The sequence below is a fragment of the Arctopsyche grandis genome, chromosome 3, assembly GCF_051622035.1.
Source record: "Arctopsyche grandis isolate Sample6627 chromosome 3, ASM5162203v2, whole genome shotgun sequence".
Lineage (NCBI taxonomy): Eukaryota > Metazoa > Arthropoda > Insecta > Trichoptera > Hydropsychidae > Arctopsyche > Arctopsyche grandis.
Window position 1 is genome coordinate 33,877,681 of NC_135357.1, and position 19,223 is coordinate 33,896,903.

Genomic DNA, 19,223 nt, shown 5'->3' on the forward strand with positions numbered 1-19,223 from the left:
ATAAATAAATATATCTATATCTTTTAAAAGTTGCCGTTTTATATTTATATAATTCCTGTGATGGGTCCAATAAAAACGCCAAACCCTACCTTCGTTTCTCGCAAATTTAAATAAAACAATGGTTGAAGCAATCAACAGATATGTACATACATATGTACCCAAATTAGCATTTTGATATCAAATCTAGTAAACCACACAAGTTTGGCAAATGTAAATATTACACATACATACATACATACATACGATAACCTCAGCTTCCCAACAATAATCCACTCTTATCGTTCATTTCGCAAAAGCTTAACATCTTAACCCACACACACACACACACACACAAAAGATATCGAAAACACTGGTCTACCAGATTCGAACTCTCGCAAAATTTCCCGATCAAATCCAAAACTTTGTTCGACTGGAATTGCGACAATTTCCAACAACTTCTACTACTATTACGTATACAAAATCTGATTCATTCGAATCTAAATACATATAATACGAGATACAATTGCGGATGATTTACGACGCGATCTTTCGAATCTCAACCCGGCCGATAAATCGAAACCGAAACGGAATAAATCACTCAATATATTACCTTTAAGATGATATACGGACGAAAGTACCTGTAATTAAATTACGATCCCAGTTTCCAAACGTCGGAATTCAATTACACACGTATTCCGCTAATGTTTGCGCTCTATTTCCGGGATAAATTTATTTTATATCCACATAATAGTACATATGTACGTGTAATTCTTCAAAGCTGGCTTTCATTTTCATTAAAATGTCGAAACTACGTACTTTAGAGGTTTTTATTCAGGGATTTTTCCTTTTTTTTTCGCCTGGCCATTGAAGTGGATGTGAATCCGTTGCGGACGTATGGTTTTTCATATTTTTCTTTTTTAGAAATCCGCTCGGTTTTTAAACTTTTCAATGAACATTCGTCGGACTTAATTTGTATGAAAGCCAAGTTCGTACGTGCAGAAAAAAACATGATGAAAAACGTACAAATTTTTTTTACATCGGATGTGTAAGCTAAAATATGGCACTTTACAAATATATAATACAATTCAAATATTTGGATGATAAAACGTACACTCATGTTAACCTAATTAGATACATACATAGTTTTACAATTATACATATTATATAATGGACATTTTAAAAACTTACAAATGGGTATATGTACATATGTAATTCGCAAACATAATAAATACAAAGCAAATTCTCCCTTTTTCTATTATTTAAAAAGAAAAATTGTATAATAAATATTAAAATTAAGAAGTATTTTCGAGGATTAGATTAAAACAACAAACAATCTTCGAATTTTATAGAATATTTTCATTGAAATATAAGCTCATAGCAACCAAGCCTTCTTTTAATCATAGTAAATAGTAATTAATAATAATTCTAGAATGCTGTTCCAATTGAATAAACACATTTCACGTTTATTTTTGAAAAGAAAACACTACAATATTTCACTGTTTAATATTACATCGAAATTCCTAAACTAGTGAAGTAAAAATATGTATATAAGAAAATAATGAGAGCATATAATGCAAATTTTAAAAGATATGCTGTGAAAAAGTTAAAGCTATGGGCGTTTAAGCAATTAAAATCTGATACAACGAGTGGGAAGCGGAAAATCAAACAAACAATGCGCTTTTCCTTGACAATCGATTGCAGCATTTTATTACATAAATCGCTGTATTTCGAGAGTTAATTCTTTACTTAACAATTAATTAAGTAAAGAATTAATCCATAGGACATTTATGGATTTTTACTTGTACATAAATTTTTATATTTTGTACACAAATCAAATTCAGATATTTGTGACAGCGGGTATGATGATTTTTGCCAATTTGATGGATGTACCACGTTTCAGCAATGAAATCAGACAGATTGGCAAACTCTGATAAGAAACGATCGAATTGCAGTCACAAATATCCAAGTCTGACCAGCAGTATTAAAGATTAGCACGGGATCGAACCTGGTAACTTCTCGGTGCTAAACATTAACGCGACCACTGATCCATAAACCAGCAGCGTGGTCTAGGGGTGAGGGTTGTATTTTTTCGTGCAAGGTGTCACGGGTTCGATTCCCCCTAGAGTATCGTTGTTGGCCAGGCCTTGATTTGTCAAGGTCGATCGTTTCTTATCCGAATTTGACAATTTTTCTGATTTTCATTGGAACGGTTTGTGTAAAAATTGGCTTTTCCTCTCCAATTTTCTATAGCATGATTAATCGAAAAATAAATAATAAAATAATGCTGGCTAATAATGTAGGGAAACTCACACAAGACAAAATTTCTACTTCCGGTTGTCAAGTTTTGTTCAAAATGTTTCCATTACTTAATATTCCCATGCATATTATATTCATAAATTACACTGTTCGACAAATGACGACTTTTTTTTTGGTTTAGAGACGAGATATGACTTTTCTTATAGATCTATGACCAGTGAATACGAATCTGGTAATAAAAACATGTTGATTGGCTCAAAATTTGGAGATACATGTGTTTTTTAAATCGCGCGATTTTTCTATATCTTGGTGTTGTTCGGTTGATGTTTCAGAATCTGCCAATTTCCTGTTCAAAATGAATATTGTAATCTATAGTCGGCTATTTTATCTTTCATTGTAGTACTTTTCAACTTTCAAATCTCTCTAAGTAGTCGTCCTGTTCAAATCAAAAGTCAAAAGTACGTATTTTGACTTGGGATTTTTTCCCACCGTTAATACTATATTATATTGAGTATTTTCTATTGAAACATGTTTATTAGGATAGTGTTCTGGCCACACTATTTTTTGTTTTCGTTTAAAAGGGTTAACTGGAAGTGTGCTGAATTTTAAATCGGTAAAAATGCGAGCTAAAAGCTCGTACTAGTATTTTCACGAATCTGAATTGAATTACTAGGGAGAACATATTAAATTGTCTTTATATAAGAATTAAATAAAATTCCACTTAGAAAAATCATATTTGGACTATTCTTGTGGATCAATAACAAAAATTCTTTTATTTTATCGAGGTAAACCAGTTATCAATAGAATTTTTGTCAGACACATTTTTTTCTAAACCATGAAAACGTGATCAATGATCGATAGAGTTTGAATCAGTCAAAATCTCCAGTTCGAACTTTCCCATGGTCACAAAACTTCATCTATTGTTACTACGTGCATACATATGCAATTAAATCTAGTGAATTTTGTACACATTTCGTATTACGTAATATAATTTTTTTTCAAACTCAATAATTTTAAATTGAAATGATAGTTTGTACGTGTGCTTCAAATCTTTCGCCTTATCGTTAACAAAACGAATCTCGTTTTATTATCCATTTTACACTCGAATGATGCTTATAAGATTCCTCCGGCTTACATTTTATTTTATTTACTTTCGATGTTGCGTTTGTCGTCGGCAGCGATAACGAGACGTCGTTATATCGTTCGATCAAACGAGGAAAAGTGGAAATAAAAAAAAAGAAAAATGACATATTGTTCGAGCGTCAAAAACGAGACAGTTGAAGTCGACCGATTTTGATGAATTCGCATTATTTCGAATCGATCAAAGGTATTTATGCTCGCATTGGAGATTTTTACTTCCACCCCAAAAAACAAAAACACACAAAAAAGATCCGAACACCCCCCCCCCCCCCTCCGGGCAGGGAAGAAAGGGGAACAATGGAGGGAGTAGGTTTCACAAGTTTCGCAACAAAGACCGAACCGATCGAACCAATTTGTTGGTATGAATGAATACCTATATAAGTTTTCCCAGTTTTCCCCCGTCGTCGTGTGCCATATCCGTTCGAGTGAAAATAGTGCCAGAAGTATAAATTGGATAAATGGAAGTATGAAAGTCAAACGGGGAGGCATATCGCGGAAGAAAAACAACGAGTCGCACACTACCTACCGGTGGCGAAATTCTCCGGAAAACTTCCGCGGGGGAAAACTCGGGATTTTCCACGCGCTCAAGTTTTCGTTTGTCGCGACGAAATCTCCCCGGGCCACGTCCAATACGGATACATAAAAATCCATGAGAAAAATTACCTCTTCACCTATGTATGCATTTAAGTAGAGCCACCATACTTTTACCGAAACGAAAAATAAATAGCTAAAAAGAAAATGATCACTTATCTATTGCATAATAAATCATATTAACAATTAGATACAACATAACTTATTATTGAATACTTATAAAACCCAGTGAAGAGATATACTTTTAGCCGTGAAATGTCAAATCTGACATATTTGGCCGAAAATCAATATATATCGTGTATTACCCTACAAGAAGCTACACGCCAAATTTGAAATTTATATATACATATGAGAGTTAAAACTATAAATATTTATATATTGGAGATAACGAGAACCAATAGAGCAAATTTCATAAAATATAGAGTGAATTATAGGCGTTTAAACAATTAAAATCTTATATCGCCATATCAAGGCGAATATACGGGAATATACGGGACGAACGCTTATTAAACGTCAGGAAGATTTACTTTCCGCGTGTTTAAAACGCGTTGACCAATGCACCGAAACGAGATCCTTTTGTCAATTTCTTGATCCTTCTATTTCAATTTCGAGATCCTTTTATTATTAACCTTTTTTTTGCTCTGCTCTATTTTTTCTGTGCCGGCGCACTTCCGCGCCACTATCTACACATACGTGGCACTGACTATCTACCTACCTACATACATGTAAACAATATAAAACACCAATAGAAAAATTAATTAATTAATTAAATAAATTTTCAATAGATGGCGGCAAATTCTGACAAGAGGAAAAATTTTTTAGCAAATATTATATATGTATATAGAAGTTTTTTTCTTCTGTTATTGTATTCGTATATACGTTTTAACAGTGGTTTAGCTGTGACGTACATATGTATGTATGTATGTGGAATCGAAACGACTATTATAGTACCGCGAGCGTTATCTCAGACAGACAGACACACAGACAGACAGAAAAGCGATATTATTTTATTTTATTTTTACATAGATATATACCAGGAAGGCTTGACAGGAAGACCTCAATGCGCCTTCCCGGACAATTAATTACAAAAAATGCAGCATTTTATTATTACATAAATCACTGTATTTCCAGAAGCTGAAGAACGCGAAATAACAATTAATTAATTAATCACAGAATTGATCCATTGAGGCATCTATGGATTTAGATTTTGTACATGATTTTTACAAATTATACACACAATAAATACAGAAGATTTGTGACAGCAGGAAAGATGATTTTTTGCCAATTTTGAGGCACCGTTTCAACAATGATCAGATACAATTGGCAAACTCTGATAAGAAACGATCGATTTGGAGTCACAAATACTCCCAAATCTAACCAGCAGTATGGCGGCTCGAACCCACTGATCACTTGGTGCTAAACATATACGCTACCATTAAGCCCTACTGCTGGCATATATTATATATGTAGGAGTCCTGGGTATAGGGATAATTGCAGGAGAGAGACAATTAAAAGGCGATCTTTATTAATGATCCACGTTTATCGAAGTATAATGTATACAGCCGATGCGTTACGCATCCGGTCAGCAGCACAACCGCTACTCTACTCCTCTACTACTGACCGACCAATCACCGTTCAGCCGGCATACGATCGGCCTCTGGGGTACCAACTGTTAATAAGCTTATTGTAAAAAACTAAATGTATGTAAGCTTATTGTAAATCATATTAACAATTAGATACAACATAACTTCTTATTGAATACTTATCTCGCAGATAAAACACAGTGAAGAGATATACTTTTAGCCGTGAAATGTCAAATCTGACATATTTGGCCAAAAATCAATATATATCGTGTATTACCCTACAAGAAGCTACACGCCAAATTTGAAATTTATATATACATATGAGAGTTAAAACTATAAATATTTATATATTAGAGATAACGAGACCCAATAGAGCAAATTTCATAAAATATAGAGTGAATTATAGGCGTTTAAACAATTAAAATATTATATCGCCATATCAAGGCGAACAGGTTGGAAGATACGGGACGAACGCTTATTAAACGTCAGGAAGATTTACTTTCCGCGTGTTTAAAACGCGTTGTATACGATATTTTATCTCCAACGTAATGGCAGACGATACCAAAATGAGCAATATGGCAAAGTATGTATTGATGACCAAAATGAGCAATATCTCAAAGTATGAAAACGATCGGATAAGAGATAAAAATGACCACTGACATGAAAGCCATGTGAAACGTAAAGGAGGTATGTAAAAACTATAACACTCACGTACAACAACTGTTCAACATCACTAACATTATTTAGATTAATTCCTACATACATATATGTATTCATATTTTTTTACGTCCTTACAATGTTACAACACATTGCTGGAGTGCACAACATGCTTGGTTTTCGCAAGTCTCACGCTACATCGAATGAATCAACTAAAATACACATACATACATACGTTTCGTCAATATTAGAGTAAGTTTTACGTCGTATAATGTAATGTAATATTACTCGATGTAAAGATTCGACTTCTGTCAATATCGACAGTTGGCGCGCCGTTAAAAAGGGTAATAAATCAAAACTTTTTCATGGCAGACTGGAAAAGGTGGAGAAAATCGACAATGTAATCTCGAAGGATAACCGATTCTGAAAATTCACCTTTACATCTTTCACCCTTTCTCAGCGTCAAAGTGTTGTCACTAAACGATTCGTAAAGAATCGCTCGAATGAACGCTTCGATATGTTATGTAATATAATATTTATTTATTTATTTATTTATTTATTTATTTTAATATACAAGTATACCACAGAGTCTTTACAGGTCACCCCAATATGACACTGTGGCCAGACAATACATAAAAGATCAAATACATAAGAAAAAATAAAACAACAATAATAGAAAAACAAATAAAATAAAACATTTAAAAAATATACATAATACATACATATTCCTGATGACGGATGATCATCATCTTCATATGGATTTTGCAGTAGTTTCAAAACGTATTGTATATCCCAAAAATCCGATAGAAGCTTTGTAGTCTTCATTATATTACTTTTTTAACTGTATATGAAATTCAAATAAAAACAAAACAAGTGAATTTTTTTTTTCGTTGAAACAATACGAACAATAGTTGTAATATTCAAATGATACATAACAATAATTGTAGTTTATATCGAAAATATTACTTTTCACTGTTCATATTATATTTTAATGTTATTTATTTTTGCATTGATTTTATTAGTCTTCGTAACGGCTAGGTTTATTAAATGTGTAGGCTTAACCTTTAAAGGACGGATCATCGAGATCGAATGAGTGTCCCGAACCGGGGTCGAGTAAGACCTCAGTATTTTTTAATCAAAATACAGCTTTTCTCAATACAAATGGGTTCAATATATATCTTACTAATCATTTTATACATCAACATAAAAAAAGTTTTAGTCCTATAGCATGTTTTTGACTATTTTTGTATTAAAAAATATCGACAAGCATCAACACGCAAACGCACATAGGTAAGGCCAACAAGCGACTGCATGACTCAATAGCCACACACCAAAAGCGACAAAAACAATAGCGTACGAAAATATAGCTGTCTGTTTCTCTCGCATTGATTCATCGATCAACAAGAATATGCAAGCGAACAATCACAAACATGACTTATCGCTACCGCCTTTAAATCATATGTACTTTGGAACGTAGAAATGTATAAATGTATTTTTTTACGATTTACCCCTTTTCTAAATCATAAAAAATCTATTATAATAAATGTCTTGCAGTCCATTCTAGGAATAAAAGAAATATAGGGTATATAGCTTTGAAAACGTAAAAATTGGGGCTCTTGCATACCCCACTTCGGTAAGGGAGGGTTAAATGGAAAAAAGCGTCCATAAACCGGGCATAAATCAGCAGAGCAATTTTCACACGAAATTATTTTCATAATAGGTGATTAATGTCGGAATAAAAATGTAGCATTAAATTTGAATACATCATGCCTGGGAATAAAGTGGAAACATGATTTATGTACATACATACATATGTTAGTATATAAAATATATATTTTATTATTTTGACACAGGCTACCCCAAATCTAAACTATGGGCAATCTTGTATGTATAATATTATATTTTGTACGTACTTAAACATAAATTAATACCAGCAAAATAATGCTATTAAATGAGGATTCATGGGTTCAATCCCTGACCCGGTGTTGCCGGCTAGACCTTGAACATATGTGACTCCAGGTTGATTATTTCCGAATCAACCTGGTCAATCCAATCATTGATTGATCATAGTTTACCAGATCAACCTTTGATCAATCCAATCATTGATCAGAGTTTGCCAATTTATCTGATTTCGGGCAATAGTTCCAAACAAGTTGGCAACATATCCTGATTTGTCCCCATTATTTCAATATCTTAATATAAAATATCGCTATTCTGTGTGTTTATGTATCTGCGATAACGCTCGCGGTACTATAATAGTCATTTCGATTCGACATGCATACATATGTTTGTACGTACGTCATAGCTAAAACACTGCAAACAAAATGTACGGATATAATAACAAAATAATTAACTTAAAAATTATATATATATGTACTTTTTGCTACCAATGTTTCCTCTGGGCAAGTCTCTGAGCATTTATCGCCATCTATTGAAAAATTATTTAATTAATTAATTAATTTTTCTGTTGGTGTTTTATATTGTTTATATGTAGGTAGGTAGGTAGTTTTAACCCTTTTTTTTTCATATTAAACAATTAAATATAAATATATTTAAAAGGTATTTGATAAAAATACGATCGCGTGCGGATCGAACACAGGACCGACGACACTTTTCTTTGTGACAATGGTGATTGGATAGAGGTTTGAGCCAATTTCAGAGGAACCGTTTCTTCAATTTGCAAATTCTGATAAACGATTTAAGGTTTGTATATATTACCAACATTGCTCGGAACAATACTGCATGGAATAGACCACTTCTATTCATACTAAACAGCACAGCTAGTTATCAGCACGTTCATACGAGTGCAAGGTAAAATCAGCTTACATAAACATTATAGAGGGCAACGATACGGCGCAATATTGCTTGCGTCATATCGTAGAATCAGTATTGTCACAATATTTTTATTTTATTTTTTTACATATATATCAGGAAGGCCTTATAGGTAACCCCAATGCACCTTCCTGGCCAATTACAAACAATACAGCATTTTTATTATATAAATCGTTGAATTACGAGACACTCAAAAACTCGCAAATTAACATAAATTTTATTGTACATTAATCAATCTCAAATAGTAGTGACATAGTACGTAGATAGGAAGGGTATTTAGCCAATTTTACCGAGAGCCGTTTCAACAATGAAATCAGAGAAAATTGGCAAACGCTAATAGGAAACGATCGACCTGGAGTCACAAATATCCTAGTCTGACCAGCAGCACTACAGACGTACTCAGAAAAATTCCTTTCAATCGAGGTCAGCTCGTGGGATCGAACCCGGCGCCTCTCGACGCTAAGCAGAAGCTTAACGACCGAGCTATGCTGCTGGAAATGATGACGTTTCCAAGTATAATCACATGCACATGGCAACACGTTCATCAGTACGGGTGCACTCGCCACTATGATATCACGGCAAGCGAGAGTATTTACAGAGTAGTAGCCAAAGAAAACCGGTTCTGCTTGTGCTTTTAGATTCAAAATTTTCAAGACATAACACAATAGAACTCCACCGATTTCATAATATTATCATTAGTATTTTTATATGGCCGTATTTCGAACATTTTCGATGATGGTCACACTTTTTTTCCCAATTAATCGCTCGCCTAGCAACCGTCACTGCCGTTTAAACGACAACATCAATCGCAAATTCAAATTGAACCGTGCAAAATCCGCCGAAAAAATGTGACATTTAAAAACTGGATTTAAACAATGCAACGTGTTTATTAAAAGGTGTGTTTTTTATTTTTTGCTAATTGTTTTGTGCAATCAAATCGAGAGCGTCACATTTCCAACGCTCAAACGAACACACTTGCTCACATTTCAAACTTTAATTCATTTTACAAACAATGAGACATATTTTACTTGTTTTTTATTATTACTTTTATTTGTTCTAGATTGTAGTATCGATCATTTGAGTAAAATTATTACTTAAGTATATCTGAAATGTTTTATATAAAATTTTTATTTGAGTACTTCTATGTTGTCATGGATAGGAATACTGTAGATTTTGATTCAAATATATATATTTAAGAAAAGCACACTTAAAAATATTTCAGAGATACATATAATGTATGTATGTTTGAAATGTGTAATGATATTAAAAATACACATAATATAATATACATATTATATTTAAAAAAAATATCTTTAACTTGTTCCCATTAATAATGTTTGCATTTGAAAATCTGTTCTGTATTACGAATATACAGGTTTTGCTATGATATTTTATTTACATACGTAAATTACTTTCTAATTATTGCTTTTAATATACGAATCATTCATTTAATATAAACTTGCGACTATTATGTATTTAAATGTATATTAATGGTTTTACCCGGCTTCGCTCGGTATTTGTAATATAAACCCCTTAAACATGGCTAATCTAATAGTAAACATTCATTTGTTTTTACATACCTCCTTTAAGCTTCACTTACGATTACAATTCAAGAAAAAAATTGCTTCTTATCCGATCGTTTTCATACTTTGCCATATTGCTCATTTTGGTCATCAATATAAGTAAATGGATCCTCCGCCATTTCGATGATGCAAAAATATCGTTTTAGACGCGTTTGAAATTTGAATGTCTGAAAAGTGTCTGACGTTTATCCAGTTTTTAGTTTTAAACAAAGATGGCGGTAGTAAAATAAAATAATTGGTATTTTTATTCAAAATAATAATTTTATATACAAATTATATAAGAGGTATGTTTTTAAACAACTTTTTTTATAAATTTTTGTACTTAATGACCCAGCTGTTGAGAAGACTTTCTAATTCAACACTTGTTGCTTGAATTGTCATCAGATAATTAAAACCCATTTTAAATATCTCTGCCAAAATTTTTCTTGGAAAAAAGTAATTTCCTAGTTCAAAATCTCTTTTCTTGTGAGGTTTGGCCCCTGATAGTTGTTTTAATTATCCGCTTATTTGTTAAATTTATTTTCAATCGAAAAAACTTAAAAATATTTAACGACACAGATGGTTTTTTTATATAGTTACATAATATATTAGGAAATCGAAACTGAAAAAGGAAGTAAGGGTTAGTTTTATTTATTTAAGGTCAGGTTAGGTTAGGTTAGGTTAGGTTAGGGTTTGTTTTATTTATTTAAGGTTAGGTTTTTAGGGTCAATAGTACGTTGTAATTCGAATTCGTACGTTATAATTCGAACGAATAGTTACAAATGCACTGACATTGAGAAGTGAATTTGTAAGTCTATTATTACATCTGTTCTCATTACTTGAGTCAGTACATACATATATATGAATAATATTTGACACGTTTAAAATTAATAGACACGTTTAAAATTGCAAAAATTTTGGACATCTTGACGTTTAGAAGTCAGTAGCCTTATATGTTTGACTTTCTGCCACCCTTTCGTTTTGTCAGATTTTAATTATTTACATGCCTATAACTTCATCTCTTTCAGACGATATCTTATAAAATTTGCATTATAGGCTCTTATTATCTCCCATATAGATTTTTACTTCACTCATAGGCTATATATAATGAATGTTAAAATGTTTACATTATTATACGAATTTTGATCGTTCGAAAATTATCATCTGGTACAATTTGTATTAATTAACAAACGATTAAAATTGGTATAAAAATAATTATCTTGCATAAAAAGTCTTTCAAAATATTATTCACGTTTATAAAAAAATGTATTTATATTTTTAAAAGCCTTACAATTAGATTTTGGATCAATTTCCGTTCATTAACATTTATTTCATTAACATTATTCGACGTGTATATTTATATTCGGCGAATCAATTCGTACATAATTTAATTACACAGCCGCACATTTTGTTTGAGATTAAATTATAATTGTGTATTTTTTATACGGTCGTTATTAATTGACCGAAATTATCACATTTTTATAAATTACAATTATAGCTATAAATTTTTTAATCGTTTTTGAGGTCATATTCTTTATATATTTAAAAAAAATAGTATAATATAAAATATCGCAGTTCCGAATAGACGCTTCCAGTCCAACATCAATCCAAAAAGCCAAAATCAGATAGTTGAAAACAAAGATTGACTGGTTCAAGCAGAGACACGTTAAAAAGTAACCGTTAGGGTGTTGGCCATAGCACGCATTTCGAATCAACATTATAATATAAACATTTTATCATTCACTATATAGCCTATCAATGAAGTCAAAGTATAAATTATAGTTAATGAGAGCATGTAATGCAAATTTTATAATATATAGTTTTGAAAAGTTAAAGTGATAGGCATTTAAACAATTAAAATCTGACAAAACGAGTGGAGGGCGGAGAATGGAACAAACAATGCTACTAGCTATTAGCAGTGGGTGAGTTGTCACCTTCTCCAAACTTTTTGGATTCTTAAACATGATTATTACGATTATATTTCACCATCGACTCAATTAAAATCTCTATCGGCGGCCAAACCTCGCAAAATGGCAAAATTTCAAAGCGATCGGAAGAGTTTTGCTGTCCATATTAACGGACGAAGTAAAACTTATATAAACCCTAATAAATTTTAAAACTACATATATAAAAAAAATATATACATATGTAAGTACTAAAATATTAAAATAAAGTAAAAAAAAATAGAAAAAGTACTACAACATAAAAATTATAGTCCCGGCTATAATAATATGTATACTTAGAGGATTCATGTAAAGGATTTACGTAATAATCAGTGCCGGTTTTAGGGGGGGCTGGGTCGGGCGGCATCCAAGGGCGCCAAATAAGTTAGGGCACCGCTCGATGCGTCAAAGGCGCTTTAAAATTTAAAATTAGAACGCCAAAATGCATACAAAATTTTAGATTGAGCGCCCAAGGCGAAATCTTTTTCTAAAAAATTGCCCCAGGGCGCCATTGAGTGTAAGGCCAGCACTGGTAATTATGTATATATATTACTTAAAATCTTGGGTCGCGACGGACGATATGATATAAAGGCGACCCAAGGTTTAAAAAAACCGACATACCAAAGTATAAAATAGGGATGGATTAGTTTAAACAAAACGAAATCATGATGAAAGCATAATTTATTTATAATTTACTACATACAAAAGATCATTTCATAAATGTAAAATATATATTCGTTCACGATCCGAGACACCTGCCTTTTACCGGTTGAGTGAAAACCGTCATCAAGTCATCGACCATGTCGTGCAATTCCGCTTTTCTGTCCCACATATCCAGACCCTTGCCATCTTCCGTGAGTGATGGCTCTTGGTAGGCGTTTCCCGGCCCAGGAAAGCACAGGAAAACCTCCAAAATCAGGATCAAGTATAGAGAATTCCGAACGAGACGACAGTTCGCGAACGCCATCTCGATGACTCTGATTCTGTTCGCGACGAGATGAAATTTCAACGCGGCCAATCGTGACAAATTGATTCGTGCCGATAAATCTGTCGATGTAGGTGTAGCTCAGGCCAGTGGTAATGGTACAGGGACGCCTTTTCATCCATTAGGATTAGCGTGGAACGTTAGCAAAGTGCTAGATTAGTGAACTGGCTCTCTCTCTATATATGTATTTGCTCCCGGTATAAACGAGCCATTAATTGAATTCGGTGAACTTATCTATAAATCAAAGTGTGCATAAATAATTTAAGGCTTAAGAATTTTTTATTTATTTGTAAAAATATTTTGTCGAATTTCGTATATATATGTATTTTTTTCACATACAAACATACATATAAAATATAATAAATCTTTATTTTCAGGTGAAACTGCTCGAGTCGATTTTTACAGTGTTGATATTAATGGTAATTATTTATTTTTTATTTTTTTATCGTTTAAGTTTTTTCGTATCATTTTAACTATTGTGCGTTTTTTCGATTTTTATTCCACTATTTAACATCTCTTCATCAAAAAAATCACGTATAATTCTTGTAACAATGTGATGAAAAATAAAAAAAAATCACCAAATTTAATAAACCGGAAGTGGTATTTTTTCCTCTTTGAAAGGCCAAAAATGTTGTGGCCACTATTCTGTCCACACCCCTGAACGTATCAAGCTGAAAACTTATATTTGTATTTTTTATGTACTAACTTAGAGCTGATAAGGTTTTGGTCATAATTCGTGAGCCGGAAGTAGTATTTTTTTTTAAAACAATATTTCATTATTTTATTTTGACCTTTTAAATTATTTTAATCTTCTTGATATTTATTGTGTATAATACTGGTAATGATTTTAAGTAATAAAATAAATTTGAACAAAATCTGACAACCGGAAGTAGAACTTTTGTCTTGTGCAAGCTTCCTTACGTTTGCGCTCAATTTGTATCGAAAATGCTGTCATAGCTATTAGTATTTCATAATGCTGCCAGTATGTGTGAATGTGTGGTTTAATATCGAATTTTGTTTTGTGACCTTCTTATATTCCTCAAATACATAGATAAAGTCATGGGTTGGTCACATCCGAATTTTTTTTGTTATTGTTGTAGTTTAATATTATATTTAAAGTTGCGTGCCTCATTTTTTAAGGGTACAAACAAATTAGGTATTTATCACGACATAATATGCAAATGACCACCTCTAAAACATTTCGCCCTGCAAATAATAAAAAAGTGCCCCTCTCTAAAATAGCTCGCACGATTCAATCGGGGTCCGCCCGGCAAATCAAACGTCAAATGGGTTATCAGTAGCAAAAATAAATACCAAACCTAACAACCTAATATTAAATGAATAAAATTAAACCTAACTTAACCTAACCTAACCGAACCTTAAATAAATAAGTGTTCACTGCTAAGATATTACGATGCGTTTGCTTCCGCATCCAGTCCCACACACGCAGTTTGAAAATAAATCAAATCGAAACAGATAGTGGACCATGAGGAGAGTGGGAATGGACAGGAGTGGGGCGACGCGATATCATCCAACTGTCAAAAATTATAATTTCACTGATAGGGGCCAGTGGAAAGGTAATTGGATATGATTTCACCGAACTACATACATACATATACCCAGTGAAAATGTAACTGGTTATGATTTCACTGAAACGTCAAATTTTATTTTTGTTACTGGCACCGCATTTGACGTTTGACGAGGTTGGTCGCATGTAATGTGGCGGACAGTTCGTTGTGGCTCTCCGAGTAATTAATGTTTTAAACCTCTCAACATAATAATAAAACATTTAAAAAAATAAATACATACATACATTCTTCTAGGTTAGAAATTAAATTCCACATATATTATACTTATGTATATTTTTCATATTTTTTCTCGAAATCTAGACTAATGTTTTTGGTGGAATTTTTCATCCCGCCTATTTTTTTTATCAAATTTTATCTATTGGAATTTTTATATTATTATATTAAAAATGTACTACATGATTGATTCATCGAACGGCGATGATCAAATATGTATTTCACAATTTTTTAATATTTTATCCACGCTTTAAACCTTAAGATTCCTACATTTTTAGCGATCATTATATGAAATGCAACTGCTTATGTGTGGTTTTTAACCTTTCCAATATTTCAAAAGTTAAATCATAAAAATCGGCTTAACATTTGTTTATGGCTAAGTTCTTTATGTCACTGCTCTGTCTTTTGTATTTATTTGAGGAAAGTTCTGAGGAATTTCGGAATTTATCTGAGGAAAGTTCTTTATTTCACTGCAAATTTGCACTTTTGTCGTTTATTTTTTAAATATTTACCGAAATATTTAAACCTGTATATATGTATTACACTAAGCAATAAGAAAAACTACCAGACTGAAATCTAACCAATATTTACTTAGGCTGACCCAATTCGAATATGATAATGTTTTTTTTTGTTTCTGATATACATACATATGAACGCTTAATTAAGCTTATTGTAAAAAACTAAATGTATGTAAGCTTATTGTAAATCATATTAACAATTAGATACAACATAACTTCTTATTGAATACTTATCTCGTAGATAGAACTCACTGAAGAGATATACAGTGAAATGTCAGATCTGACATATTTGGCCAAAAATCAATATATATATATATATATATATATATATATATATATATATATATATATATATATATATATATATATATATATATATATATATATATATATATATATATATATATATATATATATATATATATATATATATATATATATATATATATATATATATATATATATATATATATATATATATATATATATATATATATATATATATATAGTGTATTACATTACATGAAGCTAGACGCCAAATTTGAAATTTATATATACATATGAGAGTTAAAACTTTAAATATTTAAATATTAGAGATAACGAAAACCTATAGAGCAAATTTTATAAAATATAGAGTGAATTATAGGCGTTTAAACAATTAAAATTTGATATGGCCATATCAAGGCGAACAGTTTGAAAGACACGGGATGAACGCTTGTTAAACGTCAGGAAGGTCTATAAGCCCCGTTTTTAAAACGCGTTGTATACGATATTTTATGTCCAACGTAATGGCAGACGATACATTAACGTATATTGATGACCAAAATGAGCAATATGGCAATGTATGAAAACGATCGGATAAGAGATAAGAGATATAAAAAATGACCACTATGAAATGCAAAGGAGGTATGTAAAAATATGCGCAATTTATACAGTTTTTCGGCTTTTATAGTCTTTAACTCAAAATCTATAATAGTATTGCGATGCCAAAAGTGAGTTCTGCAATCAATAATCAGATGTTTTTCCTATTGCTTGTGAATTTTCAATGGTTTAAAATTCTTTTAATTGATTATCTAGCTAATTTTAAAACGTAAAAATATACTTTTTTTCCATGGTTACGATACGAGCTTATTTCGCAAATTTTTCACTCTATCACGTTCAAAGGATTAGTTTTCTTTCTCAATATTTTTGTATCCAAACGTATTAATTCGATATGATTGTATAAAATTCTAAATATTGTATGCTTATATTTTATAATAATCTAGCGCTGCTACCCGGCTTCGCTCGGTTCCACTTTTGACGATTTCTTCCGTTTTAGCACGGATATAATAAAAGTAACTTGAAATGGAAATGCAGTCTAGTAGTGAGAATATCGTCGAACCATGAAAAAATCTTCATTTGTAATTTTATTAAATTTATTTAAATCTAAAAAACAAACGTCTTTGACTAATCCAGCCAATCAAAAACGACTTTGACGACAACCAATCAGAAATTAATTACAGACGCCGTTTCGGCTTTATATATAAGATATTATAAACTTATAAAGCATATTTTGTTTTTGAAGTTATGAATCGATTTTTATGTCCTTTATTTTCTGCGAAAATATACGTATATAGTCACCGTAGTTATGTATAATATTTCTTGAAATCAATGTCTTCTCGTTTGATATTAATTATAAAAAAAAAAACTGCACACCCCTACATTTGGTTCGTTTGAATTTAAATCATAAATAAAACATAAATAAAATTTATAAAACGGTATCATGACTATTTTTCCCATTCGCTCGACACGCTCGATTTTACACGCGTTAACGTTAAATCGCTTGACACATGTCGTTTCAAGAATACGTATGGCGTTTTTAACATGGAGAATAAATTAAAAAAAAATGCTTATCGAAAAAATTAAATAAATAACCCACATATGTATGTACACACGGCCGTAAAAAATCAATCGATACAATCTGATATCGTCTTTTTTTTCGCACTCTCCTTTGGCGATCGTAAAAACCCCCTCGTCGACGAGTTATCTCGTTCCGTATTCACCGCCATGTTAAACGTCTGTCCCCCCCCCTCTTCTTTGCTGGGTTTTCCCACCCCCCAACCCCCAGGCTCATTTTCTATAGCGCGTTCGCCTTTTCCCACCGTTTTTCTTTTCACCTTCGGCCCCCGATACACCTTTCGGGAGATAAACTGAAAGGAAAACATTCTGGTGGTAAGAGGGTGGGTGGGGGTTGGGGTTTTGAGGAAGGCATCCATTCAGATGTCTCCGAGCCCCCGGAAAAGGCTTATCTCGGCTTCTTGGGAGGTCCAAGAACCACACTATGTACATACTGTGTACCGTGGTGAGAATGTTCGCATAGGAAATGACGCAAATCCGATGACGTCACGAATGAATTAAAATGCCTTTTTTTTTCTTGACTGTGCCTTTTATAATAAGTATGTTCAAACAAAAAAGAAATCACTTCTCAATATGAAGTTTTAGTTTTTAGTGCAATTGACAGTGATTGAATTATATTCAAAACTAGCTGAACCCGGCATGCATTGCAATGCCACAATAGCGCCATTTTGCCAAGTTCCCATTCCCATTCCCGTTCCCGTTCCCATTTGTCGGAAAAACGCAGACAGCAAACACATTTGAAATTATTGCGTTGCAAATGACACTCATTCCCGTTTTTCATGATTAGTTTGCGAATTAATCATCCTTTGATAAGCAATCCTTAAATAAACCTTGTGTATAAATTTCCCTGATGAATAGTTCGTTTATGAATCTAACTTGATGAACAGTCCGCTTATAAATGGTGATCATTGACCTTGATGATCAGTCTACGAATGAATAATCCGATGAACGGTCCGTTTATGAATCTTCCTTTGATAAATAATCCGTATTTTATTTTTATTTTTATTGTTACAAATCAATATACACTCGCCATTACAGATTTGCTCCAATGCGACGGGTGTACGTTAACGAAATACAGAATACATAAACAATCAGAAATCAGAAATACAGTAATACATATACAATCAGAATATATAGCATATAACAATTAATCAGAAATAATAATCATAGAGACATCTATGGATTATTTTTAGATTTTTTTTTTGTTTACAATTTTTATTGTACATATAATAAATACAAAATTATAGAGATGTCTATAGAGATATCTATAGATTTCATATTACTGTGTATAATTATTACAAATTATACACAGGCAGATTTTATGACAACAGGATTAGATCTAATACCAATTTTCAGGAACCGTTTCAGTAATGATCAGATAAAATTGGCAAACTCTGATAGAGAAACGATCGACTTGGAGTCACAAAACTCCCAAATCTAACCAGCAGATGGCGAGGACTCGACCCTTTGACCTCATTG

General features: G+C 32.0%; 1 protein-coding gene across 3 annotated transcripts in view; it reads left to right on the forward strand.

Annotated features, from left to right (window-relative positions):
* LOC143909282 (uncharacterized) overlaps window positions 1–19,223 on the forward strand; it is a 464,755-nt gene that overhangs the window by 297,995 nt on the left and 147,537 nt on the right. For all 3 annotated transcript variants that reach the window (XM_077427196.1, XM_077427195.1, XM_077427197.1), the window contains one exon: window positions 13,906–13,947. In XM_077427196.1, the coding sequence (XP_077283322.1) occupies window positions 13,906–13,947 (42 nt within the window). The remainder of the gene's footprint in view (window positions 1–13,905; window positions 13,948–19,223) is intronic.